The sequence below is a fragment of the Nuphar pumila genome, chromosome 15 (genome assembly GCF_984573655.1).
Source record: "Nuphar pumila chromosome 15, dmNupPumi1.hap1.1, whole genome shotgun sequence".
Classification (NCBI taxonomy): domain Eukaryota; kingdom Viridiplantae; phylum Streptophyta; class Magnoliopsida; order Nymphaeales; family Nymphaeaceae; genus Nuphar; species Nuphar pumila.
Window position 1 is genome coordinate 2,133,873 of NC_143263.1, and position 19,420 is coordinate 2,153,292.

At 38.7% G+C, this 19,420-nt stretch overlaps 2 protein-coding genes across 5 annotated transcripts in view; one reads left to right on the forward strand and one right to left on the reverse strand.

The window, feature by feature from the left end:
* Nucleotides 1-375: 375 nt before the first annotated feature.
* LOC149814106 (glutamine--fructose-6-phosphate aminotransferase [isomerizing] 1-like) overlaps nucleotides 376-19,420 on the reverse strand; it is an 87,589-nt gene continuing 68,544 nt past the window's right edge. For 2 of the 4 annotated variants that reach the window (XR_016427986.1, XM_089989590.1), the window contains exon 11: nucleotides 376-509. Coding sequence is in view for 2 of the 4 variants with exons in the window: in XM_089989590.1 (XP_089845716.1) it covers nucleotides 387-509 (123 nt within the window). In the remaining 2 variants the exon portion in view is untranslated. Of the gene's footprint in view, nucleotides 510-18,437; nucleotides 18,894-19,420 lie in introns of those variants that run through there. The other 2 variants (XR_016427985.1, XM_089989591.1) reach the window with 1 other exon arrangement.
* On the forward strand, nucleotides 6,573-16,291 carry LOC149814107 (uncharacterized). Its single transcript, XM_089989589.1, has 3 exons — nucleotides 6,573-8,261; nucleotides 8,550-12,606; nucleotides 16,161-16,291. The coding sequence occupies exons 1-2, from the start codon at nucleotides 6,830-6,832 to the stop codon at nucleotides 12,575-12,577; spliced, it is 5,460 nt and encodes a 1,819-aa protein (XP_089845715.1). The 5' UTR covers nucleotides 6,573-6,829; the 3' UTR covers nucleotides 12,578-12,606; nucleotides 16,161-16,291.

The following is a 19,420-nucleotide window of genomic DNA, read 5'->3' on the forward strand; positions in this document are numbered from 1 at the left end:
AGCACAAGCGTGAGCATGTCTCAGTCTCCTAGTACCAGATCTAGTACGGAACTACTATTAAAGAATCTGATTGAACCATTACATATAAGAAATAATTAAACCAAATATTTCATCATTGGCCTTGCCTTAACCGAATTAAGCTCTAGGAAATCAACCTGCACATGCACCAGTGTTTAATAGCTCTGTAGAACAATGTTTAAAATTAAAACATCCAAATGACAAAATTCTGAAATTATTATATTTTCAAAAAATACAGCGAAAACTCTTTTTAAAGACGGTTTAAGCTTTGGGCAGGTTATAGACACAAGACACACGTATGCAACTAGAATAATTAAATCAATCCATGCATTTAATAAATCAAATACTAGTCTTAAACTTTATCACAATTAACAAGACTTAATCAAATAAACAAATATCAAAATATTAAGTCTCCTCGAATCCATAAAGAATTGTGACCCTCTTGGCGCCACCTCAATCCAACAATCATCATCCATCGGCCTACTTATTACCTGAAATATTATAACTAGAGGCATAAGTCCACAGCCTCAGTAAGTAATTACCAACACGTGAGCACAATTATTTCAATCATATAAAATAAATATTAATACACTTTTAGACAACATCTAAGTCATGTAACATCACAATGTCAGAATTAAGCATAAATCACAATTACATAACTAATCATGCTTGCATTCATATTACAGGATAAATAAGCTACAATGCATTATGCCAATGACATAACAATTTATGCACAAACTGAAATATTATAATGATTCCATTCTAATTTCTTATGTACCACTTTTCTTCATGCTAAAAGGTACAATCTCAGGTTCCTAACTTTGATTTATCAAATGAGGGATATGTTATGTCATGCATTTTATTAACCTCATTGAACTGAAAGAACCTGCAACATCACCTCAAGATCTCACTGGAGTGGTCCGTAATCAAGAAAACTCTCAGTGGTCTCGCGCATAATCGATTCATACTCTGTAGAGATGTTGGACCTACCACTTAGGATACATGGTAGTCTAGGATCCTTACGAACAGAGATAGGAGACCAGGAGACGTTGTCGCTCTCCAAAACAAAAACAATGGTCACCCGATCGTGCGTACCCTCACTTTCTCCAAAGTGGGCTCCAGTCCAAAGGACTTGTTCTGAATGAGTCATGGGTGTTATTTAATTATTAGTCTCATAAATTAAATCACATGTGCACACTGCACACACACCCGGGCTCATTAGTCCAATCTTTGATTGGAGATTTCATAAGCAAGTATGTTTTTGACCCATCCAGATCTCACAGTTAGCATTGTGAGCTCGGCCTCCACGAGGCAATTATATGATTATGTACGTTGATATATTTTTAGTCTCTGGTGCACCACATGCACCCATAGGTTCCACCAAACTTTGGCTCATACCAAGCCACACACACATAATTATCACTATGTCATATGTTCACATGCATACATAAAAGTTGTAACCACATACAATTCATGATCATGCTTAAACAAGCAACATGTGTAACAATTCACTTACACTGATCATGTCTTATGAGATTCAATGTTCATTAACATGCACGTCATATGAATAATTATAAATTAAAAAAATAACATATAATACATTCAATTTGCATGCATATCAGCTCAAATTTTAAGATAAACATTCATAACCATGTTGCATAATATAAAATACATCTAAGCATTCATACATGTCCTCATATGTAAATTCGGGTCCTTGTTAACCCGTTTTTGGAAAATCCATCAAAAATTTTAGACACCAAATTACACTTTTCCAATTTTACTGATAATGCCTTATGTCTTACGAAAACAATCCAAGAAATAGAACCCAAAAATTTATTGTACATAAATCATGAAAATTCCTCGACTAAATATTGTTCAGAAAAAATATAAGCTTGATCCTGTCATCTGCAAAAACTTATCCCAGATTGAGGAATTTCTCCAAGCCTACACAAAAATATTTTTACAAAACTCGTTTTACAAAATCTTCTCATACCTATTTTTTTGCCTAGATTTTTCTTAATTTATTTTGATCAATATTTATTAGGTATTTAAAACTAACAAAATTGTGGGTCAAAACAGTCCTGCAGATAGGGCAGAAAACTAGTATTTTGTTGCAAATGACATTTTGGCCTCAATACTGCTCCAAACGAAGTGATTTAAGAGTCTCAATTCAAGTCCTGAGTGTGTTGAATACTTCAGTATTTTTATTTTAATTTATTGACTTCATTTTCAAGAAGTTATTAATTTTTTTCTAAAACATGTTGGAATAAAAAATAAGAACAAAAAATCAAGATTCGAACTCATGCAAGATTCATCAAGAAAGAACAAGATTCAAGGTAAAGATCCATGCATATCATGATTTTTTATGCTTTAACCGTGTTTATATCATCATACAATAATTATTTGCTCAGATCCATACTAATCTTGCTAAAACAAATAACATGTATCATCCAAGAATCACAAAACCATTAAGAAATACCTCGAATAAGGTTTCATCTATGCAAAAATCATAATAAACCTTAATCAATCATGGAAAAATGGATTCTTTATATATTAACATGATGTTTAATCATGTTAAATATGAAATAATCCATCATACATGCTTAGATCAACTTTCTTTATCAAAAACAATAAAGCCCTAAAAATGTTTTTGTCAAAACCTTCATTAAAACGATCTTTCGCATACAAGAACATGGATTCAAGTATATAACAATTTTCAAATCATACAAAACTTATATTTCATCAATATAAACTAAGATTAACGTGTTAATCATGCTGAAACAATAAGATCTAACAAAAACATTAAAGAAATTATCTCCAAATCATTTTTTTTTACAAACTCGCAAATCATCTTGTTTCAAAAACCTATTTTCTTTTTTTATTCTTTAACAACATAGATCCATAAAAATGTATTCTCTAGATTGAAAATCAACTTTAGAGAGGTGTTTCAAGGTCTAATCTACCATTGGTTTAGATCTGAAAATCGTCTCACGCATATTTCATGCATTTAGAAAAATTGGTGTCTTAATCAAGTTTTCAATCGTAGATCGACATTCTTCTCTCATTTTAGAACCTTGGTAGAGCTCCAATGGCTGCTGGAAAATGTCCGAGAAAGTAGAAGAAGAAGAAGAAAAGACTTGAAAATAAGAATAAGAGAGAACTCTCTCTTTTTTATATATATAATAAAAAACCACCAATGGGGGGCTTCCCCTCTTTCGAGCACTAATTCACATGGTAGACTCTAGGGATGATCCCTAAGAGTCCTAATCCATGCATATTCTAACTATTTTCTTTAATTAATTAAGTAATTAATTTAATTTATTATTATTTTAACATTAATTAGTTCTTAATTAATTTTAAATTAATTATGTCTCTCCAAAGGAGAGGCGTCACACCCTCTCTAGGGCCTTCTATGGTTCTAGAACACTCTCTAAAGGCTGGAGTGGATTTCACTTGGATCCAAATCTAAAAGTGATCTGGATCCAAAACCTGATCCAGATTCAAAACTCGTTCTAGATCCAAAACCTAGTTGGGTTGGATCTAAGAGCCAAATAAAAAGGTCCAAACTTAAAACCCAATAAAAGATTCATATCCAAACACCAAGTCCAAAACAAAAACTCAAGTTTGGATTCAAACCCAACTCAATCAAAAATTCATAATACAAATGTATACACAAAATTGTTCATTCACTTGTTTAAGCCACAGATTTTTAAAATTTATAATTATTCTTGTAATATTCTTCATAACTTAAGCATTAATTTCATAATAACTCGAAATCAAGAAAATCAAGAACATCAAAAAAATCAAGAAAATCACAGATGTTACAGTTACCTTGCACAAAAAATATAATGATATCACTTAAAAAATCTACAAAATTTATTTTTAACTTGAACTGATAAACCTTGCAAATACTTGAGTCACCTCGTATAAACAATTTATGAAATTTGCATAGAATAAGTGTGAGTAAACTTTCTTTTAAACTCTCGAACCTCTAAACATCACAAATACTTGAGTTATTTTGCATAAAAAAATCTTAAATTTATATAAAAAATTTGCATTTTTTTTAAACTCGATCTAACAACTACGCAAATACTGAGTTAATTCGCATAAAAATGTAATAACGTCTAATAGAAATATGCAAAATTTCTTTCATACTCGAACCTCCAAACTGTGCAAATACCTTAGTTACTTCGCATAAAAAATTTAGAAATGAGCATAACAAAACTATAAATTTTATTTTAAACTCAAACTTGCGAACCTCACAAATTTTGCAAAATAAGTCAGGTATTTGTGATGTTTGAATGTTCGAGTTTAAAAGAAAGTTTATTTGCACATATTTTATATGAATTCAGTAATTTTTTTGTGCATGATAACTCAACTATTTGCGAGGTTTGGATATTCGAGTTTAAAAGAAATTTAACAGCTTTTCTATGCACATTTATAAAATTTTATGCAAAGTAACTCAGGTATTTGCGCAGTTTGGAGGTTCAAGTATAAAAGAAATTTCACAGATTTGTTATGCAAAGTTATTATATTTTTTATGCAAAGTAACTCAGATATCTACGCAGTTTGTCGAATCAAGTTTAAAAGAATTTTTGTAAATTTTTATGTGAATTTCGAAACTTTTTATGCGAAGTAACTCAGATATTTGCAATGTTTGGAGGTTCAAGAGTTTAAAAGAAAGCTTTCTTGCACTTATTTTATGCGAATTTCATAAATTGTTTATACGAGGTAACTCAAGTACGTATGAGGTTTGTCGGTTAGAGTCAAAAATAAATTTTGTAGATTTTTTATGCGTTGTTATTAAATTTTTTATGCGAGATAACTCAAGTATTTGAAGTTATTTTTGCCGTATAGTATAATCATTTTTCGTAATTTAAAGTTTTGTGTTATATAATTTAAACTTTTAATATTTATTATTTTGTCTATTTTTCATTGATAAAGATAAGGAGAACATAAAGAAATGTTCAAAATCTCATGTGAAATTTGCAACCGATAAATTCCTGTTTTTAACTTTTTGTCGGTGGTTAGAAGTACTTTGCAGTTTGTAGAGTGAACTGGATCAGGACACAGTGGGTCAGCCGAGAGGCCCGAGCCACCAAGTCAAGCCAAGCTGACCGAATGAAAGCCTGGATCTCTCCGAATCACTTGATATATCCGATTATGTCCCCTCCAAAAATCGATCCTACTCTAAATTGGTGAGTTCCGATTCATAAACTACGGTTCTTGTGAGGATGTAAACGGTTTGGATTTGGATCGAACATGGCCAATGTCAGATCCGACTAATCGGATGTTGCCTAAATGAATTTAGATGGTGAAAAGATCATATTAAACCAGGTTTTTTTTTTACATGTAATCAGATTTGAATATCCATTGATTGGATAGCAAAAAATAAAAGCTGTATCCACACCTCATTATAATCAAATGTGGTTTCAGCTTTACCAAATATGACTAAACAAAGTGAGATTCAGTCCAATATTAGATTAAGATCCAATCCACCATTCTCGTAATACCATATATCTAAGACTTGTACGGTAATTTTGTTTTCTTTTTTATAAGAAGAGGAACCCTCACTGAGAACAGAGCCACATAATGGCTCACCTCACTGCAAAGTAAAATCCAGGTGAAGTCACAAACACTTCTGATTAGGAGCATGTTATTGCAATAGGAGACGGTTATCAGATGTGGCACTTATCTTTGGTATTTGACTGCTGTTTGGGAGAAGGAGTTGGAGGGAGTTGACATTTTAGGCTGAAAATCAGCCAACTCCAACTCTTTAAAAATACCTATTTGAATTCCTTTTAAAAATAGTAGGTACTTGCAACTCCTTGAATCACAAGAATTTTGGTGGGTTCCTAAATTTCAGATGGTTCAAAATTTTTATCTCATTTACTTCAGAAAATCTTATATTTATCTATTTTACCTGAATAAACAATAAGATTTTACCTTAGTAAATCTTAAATTTTTATGTTATATATATATATATATATATATATATATATATATATATATACAACCGAGCTATAGGCCTGACCCCAGCCCAAGCTAAGGGTTCCTAAACATGATGAAGAGTAAGTAGTAGTTACAAAATTCTTGAAGGAGTTGTTTATGCTTCCATACAAAAGAGAGACTCCACAAGCCCAAGCTAGGGTTCCTAAACATAGTGAGGAGTAGTTACAAGCCTGAATTCATTAAGGAGTTGTTTATGCTTCCGTACAAAAGAGAGAGTCAACAGCTTCTCCCAAATCCATTTCCCTAAAATTCCTTTGGTCCTCTTGCAACTCCCTCCAACGCATGTTCTCAAACATAGGGTTAAACTCATATAATCCTACCAGTTAAACGCACTCGCATACTCGGTGAGAGGTGAGAGTCGAGCCTGGAACAAAGGGGTCAGCACCTTCTCCCCGGGCGATTCGGGTGGGGTGTAAGAATTGTTCGGTAAAATCCGTCTCGGATGCACGGTCAGACTCGCCGAGTTTCGTTTTTTTAGAGAGCGAGTTTCGATTCATAAACATGATCCCCATTTTCCAGGGGAGATCCTTGGTTGGTGGTCACTAGTCGATACGATTCGAAGTCTTTCGAGAAAACACATCTCAGAATGAGCGTCTCGGATGGATGGTACTCGATGGAAATGGTGATGGCTATGAGGAGGAGGAAGATGACGATGTTGGTGATGATTGGGTGACGTTTTTCTGTTTTGTTTTTTTTCCTTCGTCACGTGATCTCTTTACTCCGGCGACCGGTGCAGCAACAATTCGGGGTTTTAGGGTTTTGGTTAGATTTTGGGGGGAATCTGGGATTTTGGGTGGTGATGACGATTTCGGGGGCTTTCAGAACAATTGGATCCCAGAAACGGCGCGGGCGTGGTGAGAAGAAGGAAAACACGGTTTTGGGTGACGGTGGCAATGATGATAGTGGCGACGAACTCACGCTCGCCAAGTTTTTTGAGGGACGAAAGCTCGAGATATCGTGGGGAAATGGCTCAACTGTTGGGATTTCTCGAGTTTCTGGGAAAGATAAGCTTGAAAATGGGAGTGAGAAAATGAAAGTTAGCGGTTCAAACGGTGGTGGTGGTGATGATGACGATGATGATGATAGGTTGTCACTTTCCCAAGTTTGTGCAGAACTCGGGTTCAAGAGGAGGCATGAAACTAGTCTGATTCGTAGCGTTTCGAGTGAGAAAAGGAAAATTAAGGTCTTGAATAACCAAGAAGAAAGTGGTGGTAGAGATTGCGATAGATTTTCGGTTTCTCAAGTTTCCTTTGAACCGGATGGGGAAAAGAAGATGAGGGAGTTTGATCTCAACTGTGTATTTGAGGATGAGGAAGTTGGTGTTCTTTCTCAAAATTTTGCAGACTCTGGATGCGAAGAAGTGCAGAGGCATAGTTTGGAGCCTCTGGTTTCGCGTGAGGAAATTAGTGTTCCAGGGGAAACGAAGAAGAAGAAGAATAAAAGGAAGAAGGAGAACGAATATGCGGTTCCTGGAGGGACCCAGAATTGCGAGGAATCTACGGAGAAGCGGGACGCGGAAGATGGTGAGGATGATGGATCGGTCATGAAGGTAAAGCAAAACTTTGCATGTATGAATTGGAGGAAGAGATATGCTTCTGCATATGCTCACGGCGAGGTTTTAGGAAAGAAGAAGAAAGAGAGCGATGATGGTATGCTAACACTCATGCCAGGTGATGTTGTTTGGGCAAATTCATCATCACCAACATGGTGGCCTGGTTGGATTTGTAAGATACACAGATTTAGGATTTTGGTCTCCTTTTTCGGCAGGGATAATGTTTATTGGCTACGCATCTCGGAAGTTCTTCCGTTCAAAGAGAATTACGTCGAGAAGTCAAAAAATGCGAGGGGTCAATTGAAGGCTGCAATTGAGGGCGCTTTGGAAGAGTTGGGCAGGAGGGCAGCATTAGGTTTGACGTGTTGGTGTGAGGGATTGATCAAGTTTACTGAAGATGAGAAATATGCTGTTAATGTTCCTGGGTACAGCAAGCCTGGTCATTATACACATGAGCAAATAATCAGTGCAAGAGGTGAGTTTCTGCCTCTGGAGATGCTCGGTTTTCTTCAGAAGATCGCTGTTTCTGTTTTCATCGAAGAATCAGAAACTGTTGGCTCAACCAGAGCAATTGCTCAGGCTAATGCGTACAGGCGTTTTGTGTCAAATGCGCCGGATTGGATTCACAGGGAGACAATGAAGCTTGCAGAACCAGACTATGTTGATGAAGATAATGAAGGTAACTTGAGAAGCACACTGGATGAACTCTTCGGTTGCATAAGTTTGATAGTTTCATGGTGTTCTTTTATGTGAAACACTAGTTTTTTGTTGCTGTTTTACTGTTTCTTGTTTCCCCAAATCGAATTTTCTCTGCGATTTATTAACAACATCCTTCTGGGTTTATCTTTGTATTTGTTGTGGATTTGATTCTCTATATAGAATTCGTTATTTTGTTGCCTTGAAAAATAGTAATATAAGATCTATGAAATTGCTGTATGAAGTTACTTGGTTAAATTTGGTTTATCAGGTGAGTTGGAAGACCCACATGCTAGCAGTCCGGCAGAAAGGGAAATTTGTTGCAAGGCTCAAGAAAGTCGCAATAATCTGATGGTCGAAGAAGTAGCTGAAGAAGAAGAGGAAAAAGACACGGAGGAGGAGGAAAGAGACATGGAGGAGCAGCAGGCAGAGGAGAAGGAGGAAAAAGGAACTAAGAACATTTTGATGGTCGACGAAGAAAGGGAAGAAGAGAAGGATGAAGTAGAAGACAGCCCCCTGCATGAGGAAGAATTTCACTTCCCTGATTTATATGCAAAATCAAATGTTGGTTTGTGTATGGAAGAGCCTTATGCAAAAACAAGCAAAAATACAACTTTGCGCGAAGAGATTGAAGGCATTGGAGAAAACATAGAGCAAGATAAATTGGATTTGGATGTCTGTATCACAAACATGATTTGCTTAGATCATGAATGCGAGCCTCAAGATTCTGGAGGACTGGAACACACTGATGCAGATGTTAAATCAAATTCAGGTGATGGGGAGTCTGATTTTGTGCATAGGACCAATGTTGCATCCCATACAGCTAATGAGTTCACATTAAATTTTCAGGACTGCATTACCGTTGAGGCCAGCATGCCATCTCTTCTTGAAACATTGACGCATTTGCGTTGCCTTGCATTGGACCCTTCCTCTGGGGCAGAGAGTAATGATTTTGTATTCAAAGCATTTTTGACGCACAGAGCTGTAACTTTTCTGAATATTTCCAGTTTGAAAATCTTGGTTGGCACCTCGGGTCGTCATTGTAGATTTGTTGACAGTGCAGCCCAAAAGACCAGTGTGGTCCCTTCAGCACCTGTTTCAGACCCAGGAAATGGTACCACCAATGTTCATATTGATAAGGAAGATAGCATTGGCACTGGTAGAATTCCTCGTGAAAGAGACAAAGTCAACAGTCTTTCCAGTTATGCTGTTCCTAATGATGACATGGGAAGCAGATTTGGTCAGCATAGGAACAGTGTGGCATCCCATACAGCTAGTGAGTTGACATTAAATCCTCAAGACTGCATTTCTGCTGAGACCAGCATCCCATCTCTACATGAGGTTTTATCACATTTATGCTGCCTTGCTTTGGACCCTTCCTATGGGGCAGAGATTGTGGGTTTTGTATTCAAAGCATTCTTGAGGCACAGAGCTGTAACTTTTCTGAATATTTCCAATTTGAAAATCTTGGTAGGCACCTCGGATCGTCATTGTGGATTTGTTGACAGTGCTCCCCAAAAGACCAGTGTGGTCCCTTCAGCATCCGTTTCAGACCCAGGAAATGATACCACCAATGTTCATTTTGATAAGGAAGATAGCATTGGCATCGGTAGAATTCCTTATGAAAGAGACAAAGTCGAAAGTGTTTCCAGTTCTACTGTTCCTAACAATGACATGGTAAGCAGATTTGGTCAGCATAGGACAAATGTGGCATCCCATTCAGGTAAGGAGTTATTAAATCCTCAGGACGGTCTTTCTGTTGAGACCAGCATGCCATCCCTACACGAGACATTGACACGTTTACGCTGCCTTGCTTTGGACCCTTTCCATGGGGCAGAGACTGCAACTTTTGAATTCAAAGCATTCTTGAGGCACAGAGATCGAACTTTTCTGAATATTTCCAATCTAAAATCCTTAGAAGGCAGCTTGGATCATCATTGTACATTTGGCAACAGTTCAGACCGAAAGACCACTGTGGTCCCTCCAGTGGCTGGTTCAGTCTCAAAAAATGGCACCACCAATATTATTCATCACGATAAGAGAAATAGTGTTGGCGTTGGTAAAATTCCTTGTGAAAGATCTGAAGTTAAAAGTGTTGCCAGTTCTACTGTTCCTTGCGATGCTGATTTAATGGCCAGGGACCGTTCTGGGAACAGCTTTCCTCAAAAGAGGAAAGTTGATGAAATCTCCCCAGACAATCCATTGTTGGCACCTCTTGATGAAATGTTCAAGTTCTTATGTTGCCTTGCGCGTGATCCATTTAATGGTGGACAGCATTTAAATTCTGTGAGACGGGCTTTCTTGAGGTATAGAGTAGCTTCATACCACAATATCAATGTTTTGGATTCTGTAGATTATAGATGTGGGATAGGCAACAATCATGACAACTCACTGTCTCAGACGTCATTGAAAAAACTTCGGCGTGACGGTACTGGTGCTACAGATAGAGTTCGAGATAGGAGCCACAGGGAAAGAAATAAACCTCCCGAAGATGTCATCAACTTGGGAAACCAAGGCTCCTCTAGTCAAATCACTTCTCCAGATCCCCAAGCTAATGATTCTAGATGTATGCAGGGTGTGAGTGTCATCAACCAGTCCATATCTCACACTGATTTAATTGCCAGGGAGCGTTCTGGGAACAGTTTTCCCCAAAAGAGGAAAGTTGATGAAATCTTCCCAGGCAATCAATTGTCGGCACCTCTTGGTGAAATGTTCAAGTTCTTATGTTGCCTTGCGTGTGATCCATTTTATGGTGGACATCATTTAAATTCTGTGAGACGAGCTTTCTTGAGGTACAGAGTAGCTTCATACCACAATGTCAATGTTTTGGAGTCATGTGGGATAGGCAACAATCATGACAACTCACTGTCTCAGACATCATTGAAAAAACTTGGGCAGGGCGGTGCTGGTGCTACAGATAGAGTTCCTAAGAGCCACAGGGCAAGAAATAAACCTCCAGAAGATGTCATCAACTTGGGAAACCAAGGCTCCTCTAGTCAAATCACTTCTCCAGATCCCCAAGCTAATGATTCTAGATGTATGCAGGGCGGGAGTGTCATCAACCAGTCCATATCTCACACTGATTTAATGGCCAGGGACCGTTCTGGGAACAGTTTTCCCCCAAAGAAGAAAGTTGATGAAATCTCCCCAGACAATCCATTGTCGAAGCTTAAAAAGCCTGATGATTTATGCTCATTAGGTAAGTGGTACGCAAGTCCCTTGACAATGGATGGTGCGGGCAGAAGTGCTAATGCTGGGAAGATATTGGTGGGAGTTCGACATAAAAGCACCATTAATGAGAAGCAATCTTCTAGGTCTCCTGAAAGTCAGCAACATGGTTCTCCCTTGACGATGGACGGTTCAGGCAGAAGCATTAATGCTGTGAAGATATTGGTGGAAGATCAAAATAAGATCACTATTAATGAGAAGCAATCTTCTAGGTCTCCGCAAAGTCAGGAACATGGTTCTCCCTTGACAATGGATGGTTCAAGAAGAAATGCTAATGCTGTGACGACATTGGTGGGAGATCAAAAGAAAAACGCCATTAATGAGAAGCAATCTTCTAGGTCTCCTCAAATTCAGGAACATGGTTCATGGCTGCATATGAAATTTCCGAAGAATTTTAAGCTTCCTTCTAAAGAGGAGTTGATGAAGACATTCATAAGATTTAGGCCGTTGGATTGTTCAGAAACTAGGGTTTTCTTTTATACAGGTTCAGGCCAGGTGTTTTTTCGAAGACATGCTGATGCTGAAGCTGCTTTTCAATTTGCAAGGAAGGAAGTCTTGTTTGGTCAGGCCAGTGTTAGATTCTGGATCAGTAGGTCTGTAAAACGAGTACATGAAGCTCAAGCATCAAACTGCATTGATAGTATCAGAAAGCCTGAGCGCAGGGAAAATGGGAATGGTTCTCTAAATTCATATATAAGCAGGCTACAGTCAAGAGGTTGTGATAATGTCTATGGGCTGCAATCGACACCTAATTCCAATCTCAAATCATGTCTGAGGAAGATCAATGGACAGGACCAGAAGGATCAGAGGAAACCTTCAAAAGTGTCATTCTCAGTCGAGAATAAAACCTGCTCACCAGCAGAAAATATTGCGAACAATGACGCATCCTTGACATTACCTAGTAATCAGGTTATGACAAAGGAGGCCGATATTTATCAGCAAATGTTGGTGTTTCTCTTGAAGGAATGTGAGCAACTAACGAGTAGAATAAGAGACTCTTTGGGACCCGAGTCATATTATGGACTCCTTATCCATGAACTCAGAAGCTCCTTCCATAGGCCTGATGAATAATTTCTTAAGCGTTGATAAGATGCTTCAAGGTATGACGCCCATCTCTTTTTACATGCCATTTCGTGAATACAGCCTATTTCTGCGCAATCATAAGTTCATCATACTAACCAATCGATGGAGCAAGATTTTTTAGTCAAAGCAGATTTTTAACCAATTGTTCAAGTGATCTGTATTTCTTCCAACAAGCAGAAAACATACTTCTGCTGAAACATGCCCTTAAGAGAGGGACAGGGGGACAACCATGGCACTTGAGTTGTCAATGGACAGGATAAGGGTGGATTTGGACGGCCATCATATGGGTTGATGCTCGTGGTGATTATGTTCAATTTTTTAACTGATTGATTCCATCTTGCTTTTTTCCTTTTTCCTGGATCTCATGTACCATTTACTATTTGAGGGATGATGCCCATATATACCATATCACTGAACTGACTTCATTGAAGAATTCAAGGAAAATTGCTGAGTTGGTGATAGAGAAAGATTGGTCACATGAACTATGTTTAGCATGAGTAAAGTTTTTACAGGTCCTTAGTGCATGTTGAACTAGATACTTGATGCTATTTTCTCTTCAAGATCACATAGAACAGCAGCATTTTTTCGCATTGGCAGGTCTCCAGTTGGTAAAACCCTTAAAAAGTCCTGCCTGCCTACTAAGGAGTGCACCCAGCTTTGACTCTGGGGCAAGCGACACCCTCTGTGTTTTCTAACTCATGATGTCCCTTCAGCTTGGTTCACGGGTCACCCCTACAAGATGAGTGGAACCTCTTGTGGGCAGCACAGCTGCATTTTCACTGTCTTGGAGTCGGTAGTTTCACTGAACCAGTATAAGAAATCTCAGCAGTTTTAAGAAGTTTTAAAACCGTCCGTTCTTTGGCCATTGTTCTAACCATGATCAAATATATGATTGCACACAGTTGAGTAAAATGAATAATTTCCATATTCTTCACCAGAATTATTCCATGATGGTGAAATCATAGCAACCCCCTCATCTTTGATCTGAGCTGGAGCTTGGCTCGATTCTCCGCTCAATTGAACTACTGGTTCATGCATGAATTGCCCAAAGTTTTCATCTTTAGTTGTGGGGTTGAAGTGGGTCAGGCTGGGTCCAAGTCACCAGTGTACTGGATCCAAGCTGATTTTAATTAGGCAAGGTCTCTCTCTCTCTTTCTCTCTCCGACGTATTTCACAGAGACACTGTTATATGACACGATATGATAGATGAGCAGACCACGTGACTCACCATGACATGTTTAAACATTATTTTATAATTTTGATAACCTTTAATAATATATTAAATGCACGTTTATATATTAGAATATAATAAAAAAAAATTATTAGACTACCAAAAAAAGGTTAAATTAATGAAAAACTTAAATCTTCTTGTCCTAGTTTTTGAAAAGTTTGGTTTGTCTTGTCCTCACATCAACTCATTTGGGCACGGATTTTAATCGGAACTCGGGTTTGGTATGAAATTTCACAAATCATATCCGGCTTTATATAGTCATGAGATCTTTTGGGTCCAACCCAGATTCTAAGAACCTTTTTTTATCACCAAACTCTGACCCTATAAGGTTTAGTACGGGTCAGATTTGGGTCAAACCGTCTCATTGACAACCTAACAGTTGGGCTCTATGGGTGGGCGGAATTGGGTCTGTTCCTAGGATCGATCAGATCGGGTCTGTGCACCCACTTTGTCCCACTGAGCCCGAGAATGTTGTTGGCACGTGCTGTTTCTCGGCACGTGCCTGTAGTTCCAACTTCTTCTGGAGCATGAGCAGCGTTCTGGACCCTTCGAGTCCTTTCTTCTTCTGTGAAAACTTATAAAAGGGGAGCCTTCGGACCAACGCTCCCAATCGGTTGTAATCCTCTCCCTGAGTTGTTGCTTTGTTCTTCAGTTGCTTGAGAGATGAGGTATGTCCCAAATCCATTCTTGAATGGCCATTTGCTTGCTTGCACTAATGGATTCATTATGGTGCATGTGTTCTTCATTTCTTATATATAGGCTTGTTATTAGAATGATTTTGCTCGGGTCGTTTACAATAGCTTGATTGATGTCGGTGTTTGAGTTTCTCTTTGTATCAAACTTTTTTTTTGTGAAATTTGTGGTTTAGGTTCTTAGTTTAGCTTCTTTTTTGAGGTGGGTCGTCTGGTTTTGTTTTGTTCTCTTCAGTATTGATGGTGGACTTCTGTTCAGATTCATAATATTGGTTTAGCCTGTAAAATCTTTTTCTGCACATTGAGTCGAAAGTTTATGGTCAGAAAGTGGTTCTTCTCTCTTCCTTTTTCTTTGTTAGACCTGTTCTTGGGAGTTTCATTATGCTATTATCCATGCTTACTTTTAGGTTTCTTCTAGATTCTCTTCTTTCTGTCCCCTGCCCAAAAATGGTGATATTGGTACAACTCGTGGAGGTTTTGCCTTTTTGTTCACTTGTGTTCTTTCGAGTATGTTTTTGTGGTACGGATTCTTTCAGAATCAATCCGTTGTTTGTGTTCAAAATGGTAGTCTCAAGTGTATCTGTTTGACTATAAAAAAAAGTGTGTATCTGTTTGAGGCCATCTGACAGTTTGAATTAGGAGTTGTTGTTCTTTCTTTCTTCCATTTGTTTGACTACCTCTTTGTTTTCTTCTTTTCGATTCTCTCTCTCTCTCTCTCTCTCTCTCTCACACACACACACACACACACTGTAGCTGTGCTGTATTTTGAAAATATCAGGATTTTTACAGTGCCGAGAAGATGCGATATTCAAAAATAGTTTTTGTAATATTTTTATGTTATATATATATATACTGATTTTTTGCAAGATTTTTTCTAGAAAAAAAGTTTTTTTTTCAAAATATTGCGAGAGTTTCTCTTACCAAGATTTTCCTGAGGGCGAGATTTGGGACATTGGTTTGTAGTTGTAACTTTCTTAACCAGAATATCGAATGGTCTAATCATATGTAAGACCATTCCTTTGCAAATTGGATTCCATGAAAAACAACAAAAAAGAAGAAAATGTTGTTCTTAAGTATTATTTAATAATATCTATGAATCATTTCTCTTAGATATGATAAATAACCAGTGTAATTCAGCTGTGACTCTTTAGTAAATATATAAATTGGTCAGACCGAAGTTGTAGCTCTAGATAGAGAGGAATGGAGAAATAGGACTCGCAAAATCTGACCCCATATAGTTGGGATAAGGCTTTGATGACTATGGTCAGATGAAAGCTGATTTGGTTGTGATTCTGGTACCATATGTAAGATGATCAGACCTATAGGTAGTAGACAGGGTGGTGGACGCACAGGGGTAGAAGCCCAAAACAGGTACATCTCAAGAAAATTTGGCAGGACCATCTGCTAAGTGCTAACTAATCCTCAAGGTTGAGCTTATTTTTTGAACTGCTTGCTATGTAAATCTGTGGATTATTCAAGGTGTGACTATCACAATATTTTACATATGATTATTGCATGTTATTATGGCTCTATTTTGTATAATGTTGTATTCGGGAATATGTTATGAAGTACGGAAAGTTTGACTAGCACGAGTGTTTTTCAGCTAGCAGATGATAGAAAATCTACTTATTTTTATCTTTTAATGCAGTCGCCATCCTTCAGTGAAGTGGGCACAACGATCTGATAAGATTTATATCACTGTTGAGCTGCCTGATGCAAAGGATGTGAAGCTCAAACTTGAACCTGAGGGGAGATTTGTATTTTCTGCCACTAAGGAGAATGTTCCCTATGAAATAGATCTTGAGTTGTTTAACAAAGTGAATGTTGAGGTATATTAACTCCATTGTTGCAATTTTGCTATTAGTTGCTGTTTTTCCACGATTTTCACCTCGATTAGCAATTAATTGTGTGTGCTATGGAAGTTTTTTTTGTTTTTACATTTGCACGGAGAAACTGCCCCCAGGATCAAAAACCTAGCTGCACTGGCTCTGCCTGCCCTACGATCACTGTTCTGGCAGCATACTTACGATCACTGTTCCGGCAGCATAAGACTCAGTGGGAATCGCCATGGTTCTGCTTGTACAAAGGGTGACGCCCATGGGATTTGAACCTAGACCGCATGCTTAGCAGCTGAGGCCCCATCCCACTACACCAAACCCCTTTGAGGCGCTAGGGAACTTAGAAAGCTACATATTACTAGTACATTTTTTTTCTTGGTTAGGCAGATTGAGATTGTTGTACAGATGAGTTAATAAATTATTGCAGGAAAGCAAGGCCAGTGTTGGTATGAGGAGCATCATCTATGTGATACAGAAGGCTGAGAAGAAATGGTGGAGCAGGCTGGTAAAGCAGGTCGGCAAACCGCCTGTGTTCCTCAAAGTGGACTGGGACAAGTGGATTGATGAAGATGATGAGAAAGGTGTGACTTTCTTGCCTTGATTTCTTGTGATTTCTCCTTTTTTATAAAATCAGTTTTGTGACGTCGCCTGCCATATAACTTTTTCTTTCAGGTGGAGCTGACATGGACTTTGGTGACATGGATTTCTCGGTATGTTCTTGATGCTGATCCTTATCAAATGAAGCATGTAGACCACATCTAAAAAAAAAGAACTAAACTAAACAAGAGAGATCACTTTAATTTAGTTCTTTAATCAGTTAGTTATCTCACTCTCTATCTTTGTGCTGCAGAAGCTGCGCATGGGTGATGACGATTTTGACATGGATCATCCCAAGGATGATGAAGGTACTTGCTTATCCTGACCCTCCCATCATCTTCTAATGCAACAGGTTATGTGACACCATCCTAGGTAGGGATGGCAGTGGACTGGGGGACAACGGGGCTCCGCCCCCCCTCGCCCCGTTTGGACCGGGGATGAAGGGCATGAAATGGGGATGGAGGCGGGGATGAAGGCTAAAATCTATCCAGTGGGGGGATGGAGGCAGGGATGGACTTGTGCTTTCCCCCGCCCCATCCCCAATCCTTCAAAGGATGACTATAGAGCATGGGAAAATGGGGCCCCACCTCGCCCCCGTTTGGACCGGGGATGGAGGACATGAAACGGGGGTGGAGGTTAAAATCCATCCCCGGCAGGGATGGAGGTTCGGATTTGGAAACGGGGCGGGGTGGAGACCTTGTCCCCTGCCCCGGTCCACTGCCATCCCTAATCCTAGGGGGGTGGGTTCCATCACCTGTGCCCCTTCTCGAAGATGGAAGTGCCAAATCTGTTCCTTGTCAGTCCAACGTCTACACCAGTGTGGTTGGAGTTTCATTTGGATTGCATAAATGTATAGGGGCATTTAATTGCAGACAGCAATGTCTGTAGGTTGCTGCTGTCCGCACCCCCACACACTCGTCACAAGCAACAGATGCGGGGACACTTGGAACCCAGGCATCCCACGGTGTACCACCCCCCTCCCCCCTGGAGACGTGTCTGGAACACCTGGGACAACCCCCCCCCCCCCCCAAAAAAAAAAAAAAAAAAAGAGAGAGTGGACCATTTGAGACAAAAACTCACCTTGTCCAGGACACTTCTCGGCCTGACGTCCACGCAATAAAATAGGCTCTATAGAAACTACCTGAACTGATTCTTTTCCACGAAAGAGTTTTTCGATTAATTTGATGGTGATGCTTGTGCATCAGAAAAGCAAGCGGAAGACCAGGAGACCAAGCTGGAACCTGTTTCATCGGCTACTGTGGAAGCTAAGGCTTGACTGCTTTGCAGGAAACCAAAGAAAGAGATGATTTCTTTACTTTTTGATGCTTTATACATCTAGGATGCTTGCTATGGTGGAAAGAATCCTCTGTTATAATTTAAATCCCACCAGGTAGAACTGTTAAACCACAGTTACCTGTTTCTGGAATCCTCAAAAGAATGTGAATGGAAAGTTTACTTTTCTAGCAAGAATTGTACTTCAGTTGAGACGATTTTTCTAAATCCTCACTTCTTGCATCCAGAGGATAAAACATTATGAAGCATGAATTTACAAGGTTCCTTGAAAAAGGAAAAATCTACAAGGGTCACGAAGGCTACAGTAAGAAAAGTAGCTGTAGCTATCAGTGGAGATAGAACAAGATGATATGAAATAGACCTTTGAGGGAAATTTTACAAGGAAAAACTAACCAATTCCTAGAGGTACCTGGTTGACCCTGTTTGTTTAATCCATTTTCCTTGTGATCCTCAGCAAACTTTGAGCGTGTGGCAGATGATCAACTTACTCCATATAAGTTATAGCCTTCTGTTATAGAGTGAATAGACATGAGATTGAAGAAAACGAGCACCATCCATTCACCTCCTTATCACTGTGTCGTCACGCTTTTCGCGAGGTTCCGAGGTTGGTCAACGTCCAATCCCCGAAGAACAGTGAGATGGTAAGCTAGTAGCTGCCGGAAAAGATCAGAGATAAGATGATGGCCAGATAAACACGAAAGCAGAACTAAAATACAGGTAAATGAATGCAAACAGGCAAATAATGTTTAAACTTTAAAGCAATGAAAAAGAACGACGAAACAGCATCCAAGAAATAGACTCATACAATCTAGAAACTGCAACATGATCTAAGGATAATCAAGTCGACCAACACTCTCTTGTTTCCCTTTGAATTCAACACAAATATGTTTAGACTTTTGTGCTTTGAATGATCTAAATAACTGCAATTATTTGGAAGTATCAACGCACTAACAATCTAAGAAAACTGCTAAAGGTTTCCGGGGAAATTGATTTGATCAACTCAAACTAGCTCATAGAAAATGTCTAAACACATCTGCTGAGGTGACAATCAGGTTACGAGCGCTAGAGAGGGTGATCCACTGTGTGAACATGAACAAGGAGGCAAAATCAAGTTCGAGAACAAGAAACTGAACCACATCTCAACCACTTTGGGCTATTGAGGTGCTCAAGAAGCATCTCT